The 22,664-nt window shown below is 50.4% G+C and overlaps 3 protein-coding genes across 6 annotated transcripts; all 3 read left to right on the top strand.

Moving 5' to 3' along the window:
• Positions 1-6,860: 6,860 nt before the first annotated feature.
• Positions 6,861-10,259, top strand: LOC119355743 (O-glucosyltransferase rumi-like). 2 transcript variants are annotated; one of them, XM_037622605.1, is made up of 6 exons: positions 6,861-7,144; positions 7,814-8,271; positions 8,376-8,568; positions 8,641-8,705; positions 8,812-9,016; positions 9,126-10,259. In XM_037622605.1, the coding sequence occupies exons 1-6, from the start codon at positions 7,016-7,018 to the stop codon at positions 9,459-9,461; spliced, it is 1,386 nt and encodes a 461-aa protein (XP_037478502.1). In that variant the 5' UTR covers positions 6,861-7,015; the 3' UTR covers positions 9,462-10,259. The 2 variants fall into 2 exon arrangements, with proteins under 2 accessions (XP_037478502.1, XP_037478501.1); XM_037622604.1 differs by having other exon boundaries at positions 8,376-8,705.
• Positions 10,260-12,461: 2,202 nt separating this feature from the next.
• Positions 12,462-18,479, top strand: LOC119355740 (O-glucosyltransferase rumi homolog). Of its 3 annotated transcripts, none has more exons than XM_037622599.1 (6): positions 12,464-12,764; positions 15,353-16,038; positions 16,499-16,691; positions 17,012-17,076; positions 17,289-17,388; positions 17,818-18,479. In XM_037622599.1, exons 1-6 carry the CDS (start codon positions 12,603-12,605, stop codon positions 18,166-18,168), a joined length of 1,557 nt encoding a protein of 518 aa, XP_037478496.1. In that variant the 5' UTR covers positions 12,464-12,602; the 3' UTR covers positions 18,169-18,479. The 3 variants fall into 3 exon arrangements, with proteins under 3 accessions (XP_037478497.1, XP_037478496.1, XP_037478495.1); XM_037622598.1 differs by having other exon boundaries at positions 12,465-12,764; positions 17,178-17,388; XM_037622600.1 differs by lacking the exon at positions 17,818-18,479 and having other exon boundaries at positions 12,462-12,764; positions 17,012-17,087; positions 17,178-17,317.
• Positions 18,480-19,951: 1,472 nt separating this feature from the next.
• On the top strand, positions 19,952-22,278 carry LOC119355742. The gene has a single exon (XM_037622601.1). The coding sequence runs from the start codon at positions 20,551-20,553 to the stop codon at positions 22,153-22,155; it is 1,605 nt and encodes a 534-aa protein (XP_037478498.1). The 5' UTR covers positions 19,952-20,550; the 3' UTR covers positions 22,156-22,278.
• The last annotated feature ends 386 nt before the right edge of the window (positions 22,279-22,664 follow it).

The raw sequence follows: 22,664 nt of genomic DNA, 5'->3' as shown, positions 1-22,664 counted from the left end.
GTTCTTCTTCTTCTTCTTCTTATTCCTTGACCTTCTCCCTAGATGGGAGAAGGGTTTCCCCTCTGGTCCATGGCCTCCATGGCATGGGAGGGGCGAGAGCCCCTCCGAGATTGGATCTGTCTCTCTGTCTCTCTCTGTTTCTGCGTTCCAGATTCTGCCCTTTCACCGTTTCTTAAATTCCCGGAGATCCGTAACTCTGATTGGGCTGAATTTTGGACACGATTTTTATCCGGATATTAGCTTTATTGCGGCAAAATAAGGGCACCAACCGCCTTGCGGGGTAGCCACGAGGGTTAGGGGCGCGCCCCCTGCCTCGTGGGCCCCTCGAGCATCGTATTGTGTTGATTTCACTTCCCAAAATTCATATATATTCCAAAAAAATCTCTGTCAGTTTTTATCCCGTTTGGACTCCGTTTGATATGGATTTTTTGCGAAACAAAAAACATGCAACCAACAGGAACTGGCACTGGGCACTAGATCAATATGTTAGTCCCAAAAATAGTATAAAAAGTTGCCAAAAGTGTATGAAAGTTGTATAATATTGGCATGGAACAATAAAAAATTATAGATACGACGGAGACGTATCAGCGTGCGATTCAGTGGCGCCCGTGGTGCGATCGAGGTTCCACGACTTCTTCTCCAAGGGTCTCATGCAGCTGTGGGACTACTGGCCCATGCGCGGCTACCGCGTCAGTACCGGTCCATCAAGCCGGTTGTTGCTCCTTTGGCCATAGTGGATCCCAGCAAGTGTGTTGCTGCTGATTTGAGATTGTTCAAGTCTCTCCTTCATTCTCAGATGGAAGTGTTGTGCTCTGAGATGCATGCCTCCGTGTCTCGTTTGGAGGAGGTGGTCCAGCCCCTTCATGACGTGATGGTTGCTTTGCAGGGGTGGACAACTCTGCTCAGGGATTTTTGGAGCGGATGCAGGTTGTTGTCGGCTGGCTGGGCCACTTGTTAGAGCTCCCTCTTGCGTCGGCTACTATGGTTGATCCTGTTGTTGGCTTCATGGATGAGGCAGATGTGGATCTATTTGGTAGCTTCTCGCCTCATGCTGGGTCCAATTCGACGCCCCCTGTGTTGCCGGACTTCGAGGGCGGGGCCTTCGCTAAGGTTGTGTCTCCAGTGCTGAAGATCATGCCCGTGCTACATGTGTTGTGTGGGAAACCTGTCGTATCTCCCGTGTTGCCTGCCTCTGAGGACCTGTCCGTCGCAACGCTTGTGGCCCCGGTGCTGCAGATCATGACTGAGCTTCAACATCTATGTGTGAGACATGCTTTGTCGTTGTCTATGGGGCATATGGCGGTCATCTCGCTGGAGACTTTGTGTGAGGGACATGATTCACCTCTGCCATTTGAGCAACTGGAGGCGCCAGAGTCCATCGTCTCGAAGATACCTGTGGCTGATGATTTGCGGTGGTCGGTATGTTGGTGCCTGATCCTTCGGAGCTCAACCAGTTGATCGCCTTTGTGGACCATGGAGGTTCCGACGGTGCGGTCACCCAATTGCATGTGACTGTTGGGCAGGTGGAGTCTGTGTGTGACAAAGTTGATGCGATTCTCTTTGAGATAGAGATTCACATCTTGCTCAAATGTTTGGAGGCAGTTAGCCTTGGATCCGGCAAGACAATCGTGGAGAAGGCTCTCAGAAACAAAAGTAAGAAGAGTGGCGCCACAGAAAAGGCGTCCGCGGTTGCTTGATGAATGGTCGTCGGTTTTTTAGGTTGTGCTTGGTACTCATTGGGAATTTCTTTGTGATCCAGGAGTGTGAGGGTTGGTGGTCGGTGCGTGTTGGGTATGGTTGTTCGGTTGATCGTGGCTTATGGGGTTGCATGCTCTGTGAGTAGTATACATGCAGTTGGTTTGTATCGGTTTCCACCGGTTTTCCATTGATTAACTGGGCAATTCTCTTCTTTTTAATTAACCGATGATGCAAATATTTTGCCTCCGTTTCAAAAAGAAAGAAAGTTCATCGTGGACTCTGGGGCAACTCACACACAGGCAAGGTACGTACTACCTCATTTCGCCAGCCTCCGTCCAGCCCATCGGACCGCCAGAGATTCTGAACCACTGCTCTGTCTCGTCGGTGCTCGCATTGCAGGCACGGGAAATAGGAGGAAATGCGAGTAGGTTCGTGCAGGAGGAGATCATAATGGAGCACTTGTATGACTACATGTTCCACCTTCTGAGCGAGTACGCTCCGCTGCTGCGATATAGGCTCACGGTGCCGGACGGGACCGTGGAGGTCACCGTGCAGTCCATGACGCACGGAAGGCGAGCTGCCGTCCCCTTTCGGGCCCGAGGAGCTAGTGGCGCTGCGGAGGAGGAAAGACATTGCGGTGAGGCGGGTGGAGACGCGGGAGGAGCGGTGACCAACAACTGACAAACAAAGGAGAGAAGAATCAAAGGATGTCGTACATACGTGCGTGTTCTGAGTTTCTGACATGCGCAATGGACCGGCCATAGTGCCATTGGAGTGGTGGGGCGCTTAAGGCGCCGAACAGGAGCTCCCAAGCGATACATAGGAGCGCCCGTCATCATCCATGATGCATCCAAGGATGTATAGATGTGGCCTACATGCAGCCCGGCCCAACCAAATTTATGAACCTCAAAGCATCTCTGGGCCTGACTAGGGAGGAGCGGCCGAATCGACCGTTTTTTCCACAACCAGGCTCCGGCAAGCCACGCGTAGCTGTGGCTTGCACAACTAGAGGAGACAGGATGTATCGTCACTACTTCCCACACTCCTCTCCTCTCACCACCCAAACCTCCATTTACACAACTCTCTCTCACAATTCATACAGTCTCATCGATGGCCGCCGATGGAACACCTACGTTGCGCCTGATTCTTTCCCCTGTCAGCAGTGCCAATCACGACCATTAGGTAACCTCTGTTACAAGGTGGGGGGCTACAGCCCTAGTGAGTTGCAGAGGGTGTTGCCTGCCTCGACCCCCATCTGCATGAAGCCGCGCTCCGCGTGCATCGGCCACCCATCAGTGGCCGATACCTCCGTTGTGGTGTTGGGTAGTTTGTCTAATGCGAGGGATACTTTGACATCAACGGTGGCGGATGGTTCGATTGACTCAATGAAGTCTTGAAAAGGGCATTTTCCTCATGATTTTCTTTAGCTTACCATGGGCATGTTCGATCTGACCATCTACATTCTTGCAAGCTCTCTATATGAATATATATTCACTAATCACAACAGTAAAATTGTATGAATTACAACTCCATGTTCTTATCGATCTTATAGCGTCTTCTAGGACGTTTGGATGGTAGTTTGGACGGCTATACTTTTGTTGGCAGCATGGTGAGTTTGGCTTTGTGCATGACCTCATTCTATGACTTCTATTGTCATACCTCAAGCTTATTTGGTCTGTGAAATGAAATATTGATACATTATATATTAGTTCACTTTGAAATTACATTTGCATGACATTTGTGTTTATATTTACATTTCATTATCAATGTGGATTTGTGGTTCAGATGTTGGGTGCTATATATTATAATATTTGAAAACCTGATTTTTGATTTCTAGATTAGACACACAGACTTAACTTGCCCAGGCTTCACAAAAGTTTCGGCTCAGCCACTGCCTACCGCACTAAGAGCAACTCCAAAGGGCCGACCCATTTCGTCCGCCTGCGTCCGTTTGGGTCGGCACGGACAAAAGTGGCGGCCCAACGCGCCGACCCAAACTCAAATCACGTCCGCGTCGCGTCCGCACTGGCGCATGTGCGGCCCAAATTTGCGTCCCAAATGCGTCGGTGCTGACGCTGAACGGACGCTTCGCGCGCCTTCTTCCTATCCGCCGTGACCACACATGGCAGCCGTCCAACTACCCGCTGCCCACGCGGTCAGCTTAATTTATGACGACGGGCCCACGCGTCAGCGACGGCGCTCGTCCTTTTTTAAGCCGACCATGCGGCGAGGCCGTCCTCATCCATACTCGCCGTCCACATCTGCCCACCTTTGCTCCCTCGTCGTCGGCAAACCCTAGCCACCACAACCACAGCGAGATGGGCCTCTTTTCCGGCGCCAGCGGCAGCAAGGCCAAGGGCAAGTCCCCCGCCACCCCTTTCCCCTCCGAGTTCCTCCCACCTCCACCGGCGCCTCGCCGGCAGAGGCAGCGCGTTGACGTGCCAGTGCACCAGGCGGAGTGGCACTGGCAGAACCGCCAGTCTCTGCAGTATCCGGACGTGACGCTGCCGCGCGACTGGCATCTGGATCCAGAGAGGATCCCAGTGCCGGTGGCGCCGCGGCCGACTCGTGCTCACGCGGAGGAGGTGTGGCGCCGGCGAGCGCTGCTGACGCCGGAGCAGCGCCTCGACAAGGCCTACGCAACCGACTCGCCCAACTGGGCGAGGTGGTTCGCCTTCGAGCACGAGGAGGCGAGGCGACGGGGCGTGCGCGAGGTCGACTGGAGGCCAACACCACTCGTCGTCCGCGAGGAGGACCAGGCGGCGGAGGACGCCTACCTGGCGGCCCTTGCGGCCGTCTACCGGGAGAGCGAGGAGGACGAGCGGTGCAGAGCGGAGGCGGCGGAGGCAGAAGAGGAGGCCCGCTACGAGGCGGCAGTGGCGCAGGCCCTTGCCCTCTCCGCGGCGGGCGACAGCGTGGTGTCGCCGGTGGCCCCGCCGTCCCCCATCAAGCCGGAGCCAGAGCCGGAGCCGGAGCCGCAGCCGGAGCCCGAGCCAGAGCCCATCGCGCGCTTCTCCTGGAATGGAGTGGTGCCCGAGTGGGTGTCCGTGCCACTGGTTTGGCTGGGGGCGACGCCGGTGCAGGAGCAGGCGTACCTCGAGATGTGGCGCCAGCGCCAGCTGGCAGAGGAGCGCCGTCGCGGCGAGTACGAGGAGATGCTCGAGCGCGACCTCGAGGAGGAGCAGCACGAGGCCAAGGAAGAGGCGCGCCAGGCCGCGGCTGCACAGCCGGCCGCACACACACCCGCCCCGGCACTGCCTGCGCCGGCACAGCCCAACATGGCGGCGCTCTGGAACACGGCATTCGCCTGGGCCGGGCCGGTGCCGACGCTCATCGACCTCACGGACCCCGAGGATGACGACGACGACGCCTAGCCTCGTAGTTTAGGCTGTTTTTTTAATGCAAATGTGTGGACGCGTGGACTCTCGCCGGCCTTCGTGACCGGCTTTAATGTTTAATTAATGTTGTTTCTCTTTTTTTATATGCATGCGTTTATGTTTTTTGGCGCCGCCAAAATGGGTATCGGCCAACGTTGGGCGCAGGAGCCGACCCAGATGCCGAAACGGGCATCCGTGTCCGTCTGACCGACCCAAACAGACAAAAAACGGACGAAATCGCTGTCCGTTTGGTCGGCCCGTTGAAGTTGCTCTAACATGCTAATGCACTATGAGAAAGCTCCATGCGACCCCTACTAGCATTTCTGCACGCCAATAAATGTGAAAACAACCCGTAGGTGGATCACCACCTTCCGTCTAAAAGTTAAGTTTATATCTGGTGCAGCGAGTTGGGTGAAGGGAGCAGAATGGCTAGCCAGTCCACATCACATGATCAAGTGCACTTGCATCATCAGAGCAATTTTAATGGGGCGACTCATTTCGTTCGCAGTCGTCTGTTTGGATTGGCGCGGACAAAAAAGTCGGCTCAACGCGCCGACCCAAACGGACGCGCGTCCGTTTTCGTCTACCTGCCGACCCATTCCTGGCCCATTTTTTAGGCTGATTTGCGTCGGCGCGGATACAAGACGGACGTGTGCACGCTCGCCCTCTTTCCTCATCAGGCACGCTGGTCGGTGGTATATTGGATTCACACACTCGCCTGCCTGCTACGTCGCCGATGCCGCCGGCCATTTTTTCAGACTAAAACGGATACATAGATAGTTCTAGTGTATACATATAAAAGAAAAAGACCACTACTCGTCGCTTTCTGACTCTGACTCGGTAATGTCCTTCTCCGATGTTTGAAGGTAGGCGTCAGCAAGCTGCTTGTCTTCAAAGTCCCGACCCGACATTTCTTGTAGCTTCAGTTTCGATTGAGCTGCCTGCTTCCACGAACGCTTGTCCTCCCAATAGGCGGCTCGCTCCCTCCTCCTCGCGTCGCTCTCCGATCTCAATTGCTTATAGAACTGGCGCTCGTCGACAATGTCCTGCGGGTAGCCTCCTCGCCACAACATCAAGGCTTCCACGTCCTTCTCTGTGATGGCGAGGCGACGCTGCCGCCTTCGATGGACACGACGATCCTCGTCGGTGAAAAGCCGCGGGAGAGGCGCCAGATCCTGTGCCCGCTGGCTCGACACGTTGGGAAAATTCATATCCCGACGAGGCCTCAGGAGGCGCCATGCAGCCGCGTCGTGCGCGCGGGCCGCCTCCTCTGCGGTGCCGAAGGTGCCGAGGACGAGACGTTTCTCGCGAAACCAGATCTCGGCGGAGAAGGCGCCGGAGCGGCGCTCGTGGACTCCGCGAAAATCCGAAGCGCGTAGGCGGCGGATCAACATGGTGGCGCAGAGGCGGCGAGAGTGGGCGGCCGACAGAGTGTGGAGGGAGCGTCTTCTTTTATAGCGAGCGCCGGCAGCGGCGCGCGCGCGAACCTTTTCCGTGCGCTGGAGCGCCAAAACCAGCGCGCGCGAACCTTTCCCGCATGCTGGAGCGTCAAAATCAGGGCGACGGCACGATGTTAAACGCGCGCAGTCATGAAAATGGGTCGGCCTGTTGGGCGCACTGCCGACCCAAAACTAAAAGAGGGCGGACGGCGAGTGGGCGGCTGATCCAAACAGACAAAAAACGGACAAAAACGCCTCTGTTTTGATGGGCCGCTAGTTGCTCTCGCATCCTTAAACCTTCCTTCTTCCACGCATTTCAACACCCTCGTACGCTTCCACTTCCCAAATATGCCCGCCAAGCTAGCATCATTAAAGACCGGACAGAGTCTAAGTTCATAAAAAAAGGCAGGAAAAGGAGAAAGAGAGAGATGGCGAGTTCATCGCTTCCGGTGTTCGTTCTACCGAGGAGGGAAGAAGGCATATCAGGCTGAGAGATCAGAGATGCAGCCTCCGGCGAAGGCTGGCCGGCTCACTCGGAGCCTGGTTGTGAACGGCGGCGTGTTCATCTTCATCGCCGCGATTGTCGCCGGCGCTTTCGTCTCCGCCTACTGGATATCTGCCAGCGCCAGAGTAAAGTTTTCTAGCTTCGCACTCTCTCTCTCTCTCTTGTTTGCTGAAATGCTGTGATATAATTACAGATGCATCATGGCTTATCGCAGAATAGTAGTTTGAGTTAATAGTAGTTTGAGTTTGTTGATCATCCGGGTAGGGTCATGGTAGGGTAGGGCAGGACTTCAGAGAGTTGCGACAGTACTTGACACCGGCCGACCGATGCATCAGAAGTTCAGGAACATAGAACAGCACTACCACGGTTGCCGACAAGTCTGTCGGGCAACCGAACCACCAGCCACTGAACATTCGGAAACAATTTCGTTAAGATGGGACTGGATTGCATCATTTGTTACTACTAGATGATGCCCCACACGTTGTTGCGGAAATATTTGCAATATTTCAATGAAATTTTAATTATATGAAATATGAACTTGAAACAATAGTTTTTGAAAGTATATAAGAATTAAATGTAAATAGCATAATAAAATGAAATTTTACATGCATGCATGTTGTAGTGAATTTTTAATATGCATAGTTGCATATTGAGGTGGGCCTTTTTTTATGCATATTGAATGATGAGGTGGCATACTTGCATGTTGAGAGAAATATCTTAGTGGGAGCTAGCTATTTAGATATAGAAGATTAAGTGACCAGCATCTTGGTATGAAATTTGTATACAATTTACAGGTCGCTTCGATCATTCCTGCCGGTTGGGGGCCCCTTCCTCCGCAGCAGCCACCTGCTCCGGCGCCGGATGCCGCAGAACCAGCGACGACGGCGTGCCCGGCCTACTTCCGGTGGATCCACGAAGACCTGCGGCCATGGCGAGCCACGGGGATCACGCGCGAGACGTTGGAAGGCGCCCGCCGGTACGGCGCCAAGTTCCGGGTGACGGTGCTCGCGGGGCGCCTCTACGTGGCGCGCTACGGCCGGTGCTTCCAGACGCGGGACGTGTTCACGCAATGGGGCATCCTGCAGCTGCTCCGGCGCTACGCTGGCCGCCTCCCCGACCTCGATCTCATGTTCAACTGCCAGGACCTGCCGGTCGTCAACGCCGGCGACCACGCGCCTCCGCCGCTGTTCCGGTACTGCGGCAGCGAGCCCACGCTGGACATCGCCTTCCCTGACTGGTCCTTCTGGGGCTGGTAAAGTACTACTCCAGTACTACTCTGCATGGCATCGCACCAATCATGCCGCGTCTATTGAGGAGTGCTAATTGTTGATCGGTTCTGTTTGAACTTATACGAAGGCCGGAGCTGAACATAAAGCCATGGGAAGCGTTGAGAAGGGAGATCAGTGAGGCGAATGCGGCGTTGGACTGGACGCGCAGGACGCCGTACGCGTACTGGAAGGGGAACCCGACGGTGGGCGCGGCGCGCCGGGAGCTCCTCAAGTGCAACGTCTCCCGCGAGCGTGACTGGAACGCCCGGATCTACGCGCAGGCACGCCACAACTATGCCGCACGTAGTTCAGTGTCAGTGATGCTCATCAGCGCACGCTCTGCATTTTTTCAGGACTGGAGGACGGAGGTACGAGACGGGTTCAGGGCATCGGACTTGGCCAAGCAGTGCACGCACAGGTAACATTGCTCTCGCCCACGCTCGTGGTCGTGCCACGGGCACATTGGCACGCTGGCTGGCGCCTGACGCTGACATTGTTGGCACCGCTGGTGCAACGACGGGCAGGTACAAGATGTACGTGGAAGGGCGCGGGTGGTCGGTGAGCGAGAAGTACATCCTGGCGTGCGACTCCGTGGCGCTCGTGGTGCGGCCGAGGTTCCACGACTTCTTCTCCAGGGGGCTCGTGCCGCTGCGGCACTACTGGCCCGTGCGCGGCCAGTGCCTGTCCATCAAGTTCGCCGTGGACTGGGGCAACTCGCACCCAGGCAAGGTATACGTACTGCTACCTCATTTCGGCAGCCTCCGTCCAGCCCGTCGCACCGCCGGAGATTCTGAACCACTGCTCCCGTCTCGTCGCTCGTCGGTGCTCGCACTTGCAGGCGCGGGTAATAGGAGGAAATGCGAGCCTGTTCGTGCAGGAGGAGCTGACGATGGATAATGTGTACGACTACATGTTCCACCTTCTGAGCGAGTACGCTAGGCTGCTGCGGTACAAGCCCACGGTGCCGGGCGGGGCCGTGGAGGTCACCGTGCAGTCCATGGCGCGCGGAAGGCGAGGGCTGGAGCGGGAGTTCATGGCGGGCACGGCGGTGAACGTCTCGGGCAGCGCGGAACCGTGCGAGCTGCCGTCGCCGTTCGGGTCCGAGGAGCTGGAGTCGCTGCGGAGGAGGAAAGCCGATGCGGCGAGGCAGGTGGAGACGTGGGAGGAGCGGTGACCGACGACTGACGAACGAAGGAGAGAAGAGTCAAAGGATGGCGTACGTACGTGTTCTGAGTTTCTGACGTGCGCATTGGATCGACCATTATGCAGTAGGAGTGGTGGTGGCAGGGAAGCACGATGAAAACGGTAAAAGGGAATTGCAGAGCACGCAGTACGCTAGCGATGTTCCGTGGCGTTAGTGCTGTGCGGCAGGAGTAATGCTAGACTTAGGTAAGATTACGTAAATGTTTACGTAGAAAGGAACGTGGTGAGGCGGGATTGGATGGATAGGGGCAGCAGGGGCCCATCCTGTTAAAATCCTACATCCACCTAACACACTACGAAGACTTACGAAAGCTTCCTAACTAAAACTCTCTGCCCCCCTGATTTTAACGGGGTGGGTCCTTGCTGCTCTTATTTGTCTAGGGTATATCTAGATGTGCTATAGTTATTGCACATCTAAGTGACACAATCAAGTATGAAAAGAAAAAAAAATTCAAAAGAAAATTTCCACACGAATCTCCGCGTAAGATCAATAACATAGGATTTAGATGTGGAATACTTATAGCACATCTAGATGTGCTTTAGCAAAACTCCATCCAATCCCACCTCACCACGTTCCTTTTTACATAAAACATTTACATAACCTTACCTAAGTCTAGCATTACTCGTGCGGCAGTACCAAAGTGCGTCCTGAAAGATACCGTTCGGTTGTTGGTATGCTTCACCGGTCAGTCATGGAAGTGATGGAGCGGTTGATCCATGGTATCCGTACTCGTGACTCAATTTGAATTTCTTTTTTACCTCACTTATACTCTCTCTCTCTCTCTGTCCCTAAATAAGTGTCTCAACCTAAATACAACTTTGTATTAAAATTTATATAAAGTTGAGACGTTTATTTTGAGACAGAGGGAGTATTACTTAGCTCTTGATGAATCATCATTCGACCTTTCTACGTCTCATCACCTTCCATAAATTATTCTAGAAAACATAAATTCATTAACTATGATCTCTGCACCAGCTGTAGATATATAATAACAACATTATATACATAGGCAAAAGACTTGGAGAAAAATAATAGAAAAACAACACACATGATGGCGGATTGTGGAACACAATGCATGTCAAAATTGATTATGAATTTCAGTGATTTCAATAAACACAAAAATATTTACCTTTTGATCAAACTATTTTACTTATTTCAGTTGTACAGATGAATCCCAATTTTCAAATATTTTTTTAGAATTTCAAATAAATGTTTATGTGCTTTGGCCGAAATGTAAACCAAAATCATCGAAATTAACTGAAATTTGGTAGGTGCTGAAATATTTCCGAAACTAAAACTTAAAACCATGCTACCTTGTAACCCTATAAGAGTGCTACCAAGAGATCATACACACACAACAATAATTATATGGCGATGAGGTGTAGAGAATGTTAGCCCATCAAAGCGAGGCCTGCAACCTTTATAGAAGCATCCGACCAAGCGCTCACCACACCACCATCACTGAATGCAGTCGAAGGTCCAACATGGTTCAATTTTTTTTAACAAAGTGAATGCAGCCTCAAAACTTAGGATCAAATTCAAACCATTCAAAGTCAGATTTAAATACCTCAACAATTATTTAAATTAAGTGGATATTATTATGGTCTAGAGTTTATCCCTCAACCGTGAAAATGGGTAGTCATAACTATTGAACCTAGATGATGTCTCGCGTGTTGCTGTAGAAACCTTGTAACAAATAGTTGCTAAAACAACTAAATCTGATGGAAAGCAAATATAAGCTTAAAAACAGTAAAACATATGAAACCTCTAAAAAAGAACGATTTTTTGATTTACGGTTAAAAGAACGTTGTTTCTAACAAAAAGAGAAGGATGAACTACATGGATATGTTGCAAACGCCCAACACAAATAACGTCCATAAAGATACAAAATCTAATGAAAAAAGTAACTTATGACTTTTTTTGCGGAAAAAGTAACTTATGACTAACATGCATGAGTTGATGATGTTGCGCTACATGCATAGAGTAACGCAAAAAATTGCTTATGACTTAAATGCATGGTTTGCTCATGTGGCATGTTTGCATAGTTAGAAAAATAGATAGAGGGTTGTAGCTATTTAGGAACAGGGGATTGTTTGCCTCTTGGCACCTACATGCATTAGTTATTCACTCGACAAATCAAAACATATGAAAGATTTCAAAATTCATGAAAGGAAAATTTTGACGTATGACCTATGAATTACTATCGAATGCACTTTGAGTTTTAGAACAATATGAGAGATAAGTTACACATATCACCACAATATTTATCTTTATTTTGTTTTTATAAATCTGGCACGTTTCTACTTACTTAACTCTAACTTGATGCTTTCAGCCGTTTAATTTCTCCCACATTGAAATCTTTATAGGGTTTCGAAAATCAAAACAAGGCCATACCTCCAGCACATCAAGGAAAAAAAGAATCGAGTTATATGTAAACTGATTATATATATATATATATATATATATATATATATATATATATATATATATATATATATAAGTGTGAAATAATGCCTTTTTTTCTTCTAAAAATCAGATCGCGGGTTAGACAGCCCACAAACGTTTCATTAAGCTGAATGGTGTGTACAACGCCGACCATGCGAGTAGGGACATTTGAACTCAAGCGGGTGGGCAGGTATCAACACCTAGTCACCTACTGACCACCGGATTGAGCCACAGTTCACTTACTTTTCTTTTCTATAGGATACAAAAAATAATCATAATTTTCGGGAAGTATTGCAGATTCTTGTGTGATTGCATGGTTTGTATTTACCACTATAATTACTTTCATAATTTTCAAGAGCTGGTTTCATAAGCTGAATGGTTTTCATTTTCATCTGCTCGTTGTGGAAAGTCGTTGACGTGTTCAACGTAGCTGCTGCGCTAGCCTGTGGAGACGTCATAAATTGTGGGTCGTTGTCTGCCCCTGTGTGCCGCTGGGAGCGTCATAACTTAACAGAAGAGCTCGTGCCTACCGTCAAAGGAAACAGAGCACCCGCTCACTCTCGCCTGCTCTTCAAGCAGCACTGTCTGAATTCTGAAACACCTTGCTGCAGCATATACACCTGACCCAGTGGAGGTCACCGGCGGTTGGCGAAGAGGCCGGCCGCCATGGCGATGGCGGTGGCACCAGCTGGGGCCGTGGAGGGACAGCGGTCCAGCAAGCTCGTCGCGGCGCTGTCGAGAACGAGCGCGACCTTCCTCTTCTTCTCCGTGGTCGCCGTCGGAGCGGTCGCCGTATCCACTCGCTGGATCACCACCAACACCACCACTGTGAGTTGATACTTGAACCCGTATGATTCTTGGGTAGATTTTCCGTCTCGTGTTGCCATGCTGAAAGACTCTGCATGCGTGATCGGCAGCAGCAGCCCAGCTTCTTGATGCAAACGAATAGAGTTTCCCTTCCCTTCTCAAAGAATCGAGTACTTTGGTTGACTTGAGGGACGCCGCCGACCGTCGTCTACCCCTACCAAGGACTACGGCGGCGATAGCCGCTCAGGCATGAATGCAACTTTGAGGTCTGGGGTTTTACTCGACGTTGTGAGTGTCGACACGTACGGTGCTTCCGTCCATCGCAGCCCGTTAGCCGCCGGCATGGACCACGGCGTTGAAAGCCGGTAGGTATGCCGTATTAGTTTTTTCCTTTCTCGTGTCCGCTTTGTGCTGTGCCCTTCACGTCACGGTGCGTGCCCATGGACGCACTACGCACTACGCACAGCACCACGCTACGGGCGCAAGCAGCAGCCCCCCTCGGTGAGTGTAACCCGGAGGGTCGGCTGCGAGGTCGTCCTCCTCCCTGCCGTGCCCTCCTCCTCCTTTCTTTTTTCGGGAGAAAGAAAAACTGAAAACGAAGGCGCCAAAGGAAAAGCGGTATTTTGACAAGATCGCGAGCGTTCACGCAGAAAGGGTAGAGAAAGACAAGAAGAAGAAAGGAGGAGGGGTCACGACTCACGGGAGAGTGCACGGGTGGTTGGAGCTTTGGAGGTCGGCCGCAGATGCCTTCTTTAGCGAATGTTTCCATTCGATGCTGGAATAAAGAGGAAGACGACGATTGGTCTCTGACTTGTGAGATTCGGTTTCGTCCAGAAAAAAAAAAGGGAATGTCCACGGAATTGGCCATGGCTGCCGCCGCCCTCCGCTGGCACTGCCCATGCGGCCATGCCTCTGCCGAGCCTGCCTCCTGTCGCGAGGCCACTTGCAAAGAAAAGTGGAAACAAGACCACGATCCACGGTCCATGTAGAATAGAAATAGAGTGGAGGTATTGTAGTCTGTTGAGGTGGGGAGGATTTCTTGCTCCCGAGCTCCATAGACGATTTTTAAATAATTCGAAAATATGAATTTTAAGTTTTTTTTAAATATACATGTACATAGATCTTCTCCACTTTTTATATAAAAAAACAGAGTTGATGATGATGATGTGTCTGCCATCCTGCAATACAGGCCGCCCGATTTATATCTGACGGGTAGGAAGGAAACTATGGCAATTTTGTAAAAAGATACCCACACCCCTCTCCACATTTACAAATAAGGCCTTTTCTCGTTCATTATTTTCTCTCACAAGATAAACTACTCATACAAATGCATCTTAATGTTTCATGCAACGCACGGGCATCTTGCTAGTATGTATATTACATTAGTGTAAATAATCAAACATGTTGCTGCACTCTACACAAAAGAAAAACAATGGACTTTTATAGTGAATAGCACATCGGCTGGAAATACAATAGCTTTTTTAGCTCAGACCAAAATATATTTCATTATGAAGAAAAAACCGAAAACGCATGCAGAAAAGAGAATTAAAAAACGTCCTCCCACGGGTTGCGCCCAACATGCGACACATGACAGTGATTGGGTGCAACAAGTGGCGCGCTCTTAGGTCACCCAAAATGCACATTGGGTTCTCATCGAAATGGTACCCCTTAATTAGTTGCTCCCGTGTTAAGAGGAAAAAAAAAATCAGTTGCTCCCACAAGAAAACGCTCTCCGTATTATATCATAATATGGCCTCATCCTATACCACGCATATGAACGTATTTTTAAATTCAAAAATAAATAAATAAATAAATGTATTTTTAGGTAGTTACGTATGTTGTTGCTCATCAGAAAAAGAAGTAAGGTTTGACGGTAGTGTTGAAATGTTGGGGCATGTTCCCATTTGTATCCTATTCGCCTTCATGTTTGGTGACGATGACCACAGATTGTTGAAGTTTTCAAGCTGCTTCATTTCGTGATAATGTTTTCTATTTTCATGCAACCAAGAAAGTAGCAGCCTCCCTAAAAAAAGTTGTCGCTAAGAACCATCCAATCGTGCAAGTATGAAATGATGGCAAACTCCTGATTGATTAGATATTAACGCCTAATTAGTAATAATTATTTCTCATTTTCAAAGTCATTTTCTATTTATTTTTCCCCGCATAAAAAGCCATTTTCATTTTATTTCAAAATATCGAAAAGGGTAGAGTACACTGGAAGCCTGGGCTTCCAACCTACTTCCTCCGTCCGGTGAAAATGTATATTTGGCTTTAAAATTTGTTCAAAAAAATATAAATCTATCTTCCTAATGCACATTAAAGTAAAAAAATGCTTTACTCTCCTCACACGATAATCACGACCAATAACATTCTACACATGATCTTTTTAATATTTACATGCACTTAAGTCATTGTACGTAGGATAATTAAAGAAAAGAGAGATGATGGCTTTGCAACTTTCCAATGTCTTTTTTACTTCATTTCATAATTTATCCTAAAATTTCTATATGTACATTTTTCAAGGGACGGAGGGAGTTTTTTTTTTTTTTTTTAGAAAAACCAAGAAGTCTCGTCAGTCGTTGCAATGAACGTCTCGTTCGTTTTTGCAGTTGCAGGCAAGCTTCCCCACCACCGCGGCCATTCCCGCCGCCGCCGCCGCCGTTCTCCACCCCAAAACACAGCACCCCAACCCATCACCGCAGTCGCCCTCCAGACAACCGCGACCACCACCCGCCGCCTACTCCATCTCTTGCCCCGTCCCTTCCCTCCGTCTCAACATCTCCCACGCCGCCAAAGCGAGCAAATCTTCCCAAACCCTGGCCCTCGCGCTCTCCTCCCCGTCCTCCTGCCGCTCCTCCCCCGACCCCCCACCGGCCACCGCAACCGCCGCCGGCTCATCCTCCAACTCCTCGTGCCCGCCCTACTTCCGCTTCATCCACGAGGACCTCCGCCCATGGCGCGCGGCGGGGGGCGTCACCCGCGCCATGCTCGCGCGCGCCCGCGCCACCGCCAGCTTCCGCCTCGTCGTCCTGGGCGGCCGGGCCTTCGTGCAGCGGTTCCGCCCGGCGTTTCAGACGCGCGACCTCTTCACCATCTGGGGGATTCTCCAACTGCTCCGTCGCTACCCCGGCCGCGTCCCCGACCTCGACCTCATGTTCGACTGCGTCGACTGGCCCGTCGTCCGCACGCACCTCTACCGCGGTGAGCACGCCCCCTTCATGCCGCCGCTCTTCCGGTACTGCGGGGATGACAGGACGCTCGACATCGTCTTCCCAGATTGGTCATTCTGGGGCTGGTAATTATGCTTGCTCGCCTTCTTCATTCTCACTTTATAACTGTCTAGAATACTCCTTCGGTTCATGCCTAAATTTGGCATGCTTCATCACTGATAATTGAGAAGATAACATGTAAATTGTCTGTCTATCTATGTGATTATAACTGATTAAATTTTGTCTGAAATTTTTCAATAAAGATAGTAATGAACAACTGAGTATCAGAACTTTGATGACAGTGAAGTTGTTTACTGATGTGTTTGCCTATGACCTTTTGATTCACGAGTGGTAATTTTGGAAATGCATTATTACTGCTGTGATAAGCATTATTCACTCATTTATCCACGCGCTGGTAAACTACTGTTAGCAAACACTTTCGAGTATTGCTAATAGTTCAAATGTCTTCCAAAACTTAAAAGCCGGGCCCTGCATACTCAGTTGTGCACATAAACTCTCACTATAATACCTCTTCATGGATGCCAGGCCGGAGATCAACATAAAACCATGGGATGCCCTGCATAAAGATTTGAAGGATGGTAATAGTAAGGTAAGATGGTTCAGTAGAGAACCTTATGCTTACTGGAAAGGGAATGCAGCAGTTGCGACATCACGGCAGGAATTGGTTAAGTGTAATGTCTCCAGCACGCAAGACTGGAATGCAAGGATTTACACTCAGGTAACTCACATGTTAATGGTGTCACTCATGTAGTTATCGAACCTTGAAGAAAGTACATCAGCTCCTTTCCCCCCTTTCAAGTGGACCTACATAGTTTAATTTGGCATACTTAAAACACATGGTTTAACTTGGCATATTCAAAACAATCAAACTCTGCTTGTTGTTTTTCTTTTTTGGAAAAGAAAAAGTTTATTTATCTCATTGTCAGTGCATCGATAGGATGCACACAGCCATGCGGATGCTGACTTGTGCAAATATCTTTGCTTTTGGTGGTGAATGTAAACATCACTTATGGTTTCACTTTGTTGTTTGGGTTGTAGGACTGGTTCAAAGAGAGCAAGGAAGGGTATAAGACCTCGGATTTGGGCAGTCAGTGCACTCACAGGTTTACTTTATGTTCGTGTTAGTTGTCCGATGATAAAAAAACAAGGATTTACAGGTTATTTTGTGTGTGGCTAAATTCCTAACACTGTGAACATTCAACAGGTACAAGATCTATATAGAAGGATCAGCATGGTCTATCAGTCAGAAATATATTCTAGCATGTGATTCCATGACATTGTTGGTCACACCAAAATACTATGATTTCTTTTCAAGGTCTCTTATGCCGCTTCAGCATTATTGGCCAGTTCGGGATAACAATAAATGCGCCTCAATACAATATGCTGTTAACTGGGGCAACTCTCACAAGCAATTGGTACTTTCCATCTATCAGAATTCAAATATGCATGTGATTACGTTTTTCAGTGCTAAACATTATTGATGCAAATGATCATCATGGATTTATTTCTTACCTTCTGTTAAAAGTAAATAGCATCAAGATTAGGTGTGATATAAACTGTGAACCATAACCAAAACATGAAATGAAAGAAAGCATTGATGTGTTGATGTTTGAGCACCTCAGTTAAGCCCTGGTAACTTGAAATTTTCATCCAAACTTCTGTTGTGTTCTTCAATTTAATTTGACCAAGCTGAATACGTGTTTGGTGTTTAAGGATACATTTAGAGTTTGCCGTATAGTATTTGAATTCCTTGAGAGCTGACTGTTATTGAACCTGCATATTGAGAATTTTAACCATGTTGTTTATTAGTCTATTACATTCTTCTTGACAAATCTGCTCCATAGGCACAGCGCATAGGAAAGGAAGCAAGCAATTTCGTTGAACAAGAGGTTAATATGGACCATGTGTATGATTACATGCTTCACCTGTTAAGGGAATATGCCAAGCTTCTAAGTTTCAAGCCAACTAAGCCACCTGAAGCTGTTGAGGTCTGCCCTGACTCTTTGGTCTGCCAAGCTGAAGGCACTGAGAGGAAGTTTCTTATGGAATCCATGGTGAAGTCTGCCCATGATTCAGGTCCATGTGATCTTCCCCCACCTTTCAGCCGCCGGGAGCTCACAATGCTAAAACGGAGGAAAGAAAATTCGATTAGGCAGGTTGAAATGTGGGAGCGGAGAGCTTCGACAACTAGATGACATACTTTGGGAACTGGGTTTGCTAATGTGGCGCCGGCCAAAACAAGTACTCTGCTATTGAGGGCGCACAAAGATGAGGCTGAGGAAGCACGGTGCGCTCGGGCGCTGCTCCACGCGTCTTTCGGCGCCCAGCATTAGAATTTAGAAGTTCGGCCTTCCTTTCAGACTTCTGTCTTCAAGTTCAAGGTTGGAGATAGCTTCACACGTACATTTTAAAATACGATATGAGTTGCTGATATTTTTCATGAAAGGTCCAATCTGCGGTTATTAAATTGTGTTGTGCTGAATTTATGTTTAAGCTGTTGCAGAAATGTCGGTCTCCTGTTGTGCAGTTTTTTTTTACACTGCCAGTACAGCAGAAGGTAAACTTTTTCGCTGACTTATTATGAAACCATCACGTGTCCAGAAGTTAAAATATAACAAAATGATTTAACTGGATAACACTGCATGCACTTTCTTAACTGGACTAGGTGAATGCCCGTGCGTTGCACGGGGCACAAATATTCTAGTTGCTCATTACTACTCATGTCAGAACATACATCTTTAAGTTCTAATGCACTTCAAGATTACATTTTCAACCTTTCTAGCGCCAAATCAGTTTTCTTATTATTGTTGTTCTTCCTCCCAGCGTCTCTGCCTACAGATTCATGCTCGCCACCTCCATCGATACGGCTTGTTCTTTGAGTCACAAATATCATCATCAAAATAAATCAAAAGGCCCATTATACCCAACATGTAAGGAAAATGGATATTTGGGTTTGTCTAAATATCACATATATATTACGGAGAAGTTCATCAGCTAAGCATCTGTGATTACATGTCTATCTAGTTCCTGTAGAGAGAAGGAATTGTGTTGCTGGCTTGCCGCTTTGTGTAGCTTGCAAATGATTCAAGGAAAATTGGAGAGGATCAGATTGGGAGAAGGAACCGTGTTTCTGGCTTGCCGCTGCTAGCTGCGTCCGCTTGCGCTCCATGGAACTGGAATGTCAAGCCGAATTGTGGCATGACTATATGCCCCCCACCCCCACCCCTTCCCCAACATTTACCTTGTTTGAGCTGCTCCACCACCTCCATAGCATGCATGTAACCAACACCCTTTGATCTTCCGGCAGGTCTGGTACTGTTTGTACTACTTCTTTAGCATCCATGTGGATGTAGTCCTAGATCTAGACTTCTTCATAGTTTCTTGACTTCCTTGCATCTTATGAACGGGGGCTGTCCTTATCTAATCTTTTGCAGCACACACACATCGTGTCACAATATACCTGTACGCTTCAGGGAGAGTCTCAAAGGAAAACAATTATGGGTTAGCCTCCATAAGAATTGCTGCACTTGTTTTTTTTACATGGTATCTCCCAATTTCTTTTCTCAGCGATGCCTGTTACCGAGTTATCACTTGTTGCAGGGGATAGTGACATGGGTAGGCGATCTGCAAAGGGCGAGATTGCTCGGAAATTCACATAGCATCAGCAGCACGTACTCCCAAGTGAAAATAAGCTGGACGTTCATCAGGTAGAGGTTGATGCAGCTGATGTCGTCACCATCGACGCCCGTACCATAGTACCTTCTTGCCGTATCGTGAGTTGCCACACCCTACCTCAACGACCTACAGGCTGCAGCACAACAAGAAACATATATGTTCAGAAATCAGGAGTCCATCACGAGATTGACCTCAAGAATGGGGGAAGAGGCAGGGGAGCATGAACTGGGACAGAGAAGGAGAAGAATGGGGCGTGGCCGGCTGCCACATCGACTCCATGTCCTAGTGACGATACGAGCCCGGCGGCGGGAGCCTAGGGAAGACATGAACTCTCGCCCACCCTCTCCTCGACGCTGCAAAATAGCTCCGGGCGGCATCGGTGAATCCTTGGGTGTCACGCAACATTGACGGAGAGCGCGCGTCCTCCTGTCGTTCGCCAGATCGGGGAGCTTGTGGCGGCGGCCAGATCACAGGCGGGATAAGGCAGGGGAATCAATTGGCGTCGGTTTTGTAGTAGTGGTTTCTATGGAAAATTGGGATAAGGCAGGGAAATCAATTGGCGTCGGTTCTTTAGGAGTGGTTTCCATGGAAAACCAACGTGGGGAGCACGTGAAGAAAAATCAATAGCTCGGGTGCGGGAAGGCTTAACGAAACTAACGACGTAAGAGGGGAGAGAGAACCTTACAGTTCTTTTAGGTAGTATAGAGAAGAGATAGAGATAGAGGTAACTGTAGATTTTTTCCACGCACTCGAATCTCCGCCCAGGCAGAGCTGTTTCGGATACTATTTCTACTCCGATTCCAGGTCGTACCGTATCCAGACAGATTTCAGTGTCGACGCAGACGGTCTATTTAGTCGCAGCAAGCTCGACTATTCGTGGCGCCGGTGGAGGTAGTTCACACATGATAGCTAGGAGCGGGAGGGATCGATTTCTGCGCCGCCGCCGCAGCTGCCAGCCGCAGGCGGTCCACGGTGATGACCGGATCAGCGCCCTATCCGACGACCTCCTCCTCGACATCCTGGGCCGCCTCGACACCCGCACGGTTCTCGCCACCGGGATGCTCTCCAAGCGCTGGGCCGGCCTCTCCCGCGAGCACCCCGTCCTCGACTTCCGCGTCGGGGACATACTCCCGCCGCGCTACCAAAGATGGCTCCTCCTCCATCGGGACCCCGAGGTCACCGGTTTCCACCACAATTCCGGCGCGGCAAAGGTGGAGAAGGCCATGCGCCACATCAGGAGGTACGAGCGCCGCGCCATGCGCGCCTTGGCCAGCTCCGCCGAGCGCCTCTCGGACGCGGCGGCCGGCCGGAGGGTCAGCAGGCTGACGCTCAAGTTCTTCTCGACCCACAACACCGGCTGCATCAACCGGCTCATCTCCACGGCCATCGATGCTTGGGAGGTCCGCGACGTCGTGGCCGTCGCCAAGCCGGTCTACTCGCAACGCCGGAAGTTCCACGCCTTCCCCAGCCAGGGCATCTGCGGGCACCCTCACGCGTCACGCCTGCGAAGCCTCAAGCTTGCTGGCTGCGCGCTCCCGCCGCTCCGCGGGCACGGCGCGCTCACCGTGCTCGTCCTGCAGGACACGCCCATGTCGACGCCCGTGTCGGCGTACGAGGGCGTCTTCACCTCGTGCCCGCAGCTGCAGGTGCTCCACCTCATCTCCTGCTACACCGCTGACATACGAGGGCAGATCACCGTGGACGCCCCCGGGTCGGACCTGACGGAGCTCGTCGTCGACCGCTGCGTCGGGTTCATAGGGATATGCCTGCGGGCTCTTCCCAGGCTCGAGCGCCTGGCCTCCCTGGGCACGAGAGTGAGCTTCGAGGCCGCCTCGTGCCCCTGCCTCAGGCAATGCAACCTCGCCCTGTGCAGGGGCGTCACGGAGGCAACGGCTCGCCGCTACTTTGTGCCACGCACGAAGCTGGAGCTTGCCTCGTTTGTGGGGTGCATCCCGGACGTAACGGGCGTGGTCGTTCGGTTCACTGGACCTGACAGATGGATCGTGCCGTCCGTTTCCTCGCCGGCGCTGTCCCTGCTACCTAACCTCCGGCGCCTGCTGGTCGCCGACGTGCCTCGGTGCTGGGACGTCTCGTGGCCGCGCCTCCTCCTTGAGACGGTGCCTTCCCTCGAGACCCTCCATGTCCACGTTGCCCCGCCGCCTTGCAAAGAGGAAGAGGAGCCCAGCGGCGATGAGATATCGTGGCGGCCCGCCATGCGTGGGCACCGGCACCTCAAGGAGTTTGTGATGACTGGTTTTGAAGGGACGGAGAGGCAGGTTTACCTCGTCAGGCTTGTCATGGGAGTGTGCAGCACGGCGTTGCGCCATGTCGCCATGCTCAAGAAGGGGCTTGTTCGGGACAAGGGCCACTGGGACTGGGAGATGGCGACGCAGCAGCAGCACTCACAGTCACAGTGGACCGACGAGGAGAAGGACAAGACGCTTAAACAGATCATGAATGGGGTTCCTTCTTACTCAACCGCTTCTCCGGTTATAGTTTTTGGATGATTTGTTGTAAATTTTTTCATCCATAACGTGAAAGTGTGCATTTGTCCAGTTAATTTGTAGGCCTCCGGTTTTTTTTTGGTCGATGTGATTTATAAGGTGCTGTTGTACTCAAATTCTAATGTGCTTGGAGGGTGGAAGACACCGTCGAGCTTGCGAAATGAAAAACTAGCGGTACCGGCTTCTACCGAGTAGGTGGATGCCGTTGGATGTTTATGAGATTCACACAGCTCTGTACTGTAGTCAATGTAGATTCTACGCTCCATTATGTATCGGTACACCTTAGAGCATCTCCAGCCGCGCCCCAGAAAGGCCTCCTCAGGCTTTTTTCGCGCTGACGCCGAAAAAACGGTCCAGTCACGTCCCAAGAGCTCGATTTTCGCCGGCCTGAGCCGAAATCAGTGCCGGCGGATCCAGCCCGAACCCGGCGCGCTGGGAGGCGCCGGACGAATTGTTTTTGACGCGAAAGAGCCGTGGGCCCTCCTTGCCAGCGACTCGTCTCTCTTCTAGCC

Source organism: Triticum dicoccoides, chromosome 2A (assembly GCF_002162155.2).
Source record: "Triticum dicoccoides isolate Atlit2015 ecotype Zavitan chromosome 2A, WEW_v2.0, whole genome shotgun sequence".
Lineage (NCBI taxonomy): Eukaryota > Viridiplantae > Streptophyta > Magnoliopsida > Poales > Poaceae > Triticum > Triticum dicoccoides.
The sequence above is the reverse complement of the archived record's forward strand: the minus strand, read 5'-3'. Positions and strand labels throughout refer to the sequence as shown.

What these genes read in the sequence shown, in the direction of transcription:
- LOC119355743 (XM_037622604.1), top strand. Translation starts at nt 7,016, where the DNA reads ATGCAGCCTCCGGCGAAGGCTGGCCGGCTCACTCGGAGCCTGGTTGTG. An exon ending in GGATATCTGCCAGCGCCAGA is followed by an intron (nt 7,145 to 7,813) that starts GTAAAGTTTTCT and finishes TACAATTTACAG; the next exon opens with GTCGCTTCGATCATTCCTGC. An exon ending in GACTGGTCCTTCTGGGGCTG is followed by an intron (nt 8,272 to 8,375) that starts GTAAAGTACTAC and finishes ACTTATACGAAG; the next exon opens with GCCGGAGCTGAACATAAAGC.
- LOC119355740 (XM_037622598.1), top strand. Translation starts at nt 12,603, where the DNA reads ATGGCGATGGCGGTGGCACCAGCTGGGGCCGTGGAGGGACAGCGGTCC. An exon ending in TCACCACCAACACCACCACT is followed by an intron (nt 12,765 to 15,352) that starts GTGAGTTGATAC and finishes TCGTTTTTGCAG; the next exon opens with TTGCAGGCAAGCTTCCCCAC. An exon ending in GATTGGTCATTCTGGGGCTG is followed by an intron (nt 16,039 to 16,498) that starts GTAATTATGCTT and finishes CATGGATGCCAG; the next exon opens with GCCGGAGATCAACATAAAAC.
- LOC119355742 (XM_037622601.1), top strand. Translation starts at nt 20,551, where the DNA reads ATGATAGCTAGGAGCGGGAGGGATCGATTTCTGCGCCGCCGCCGCAGC.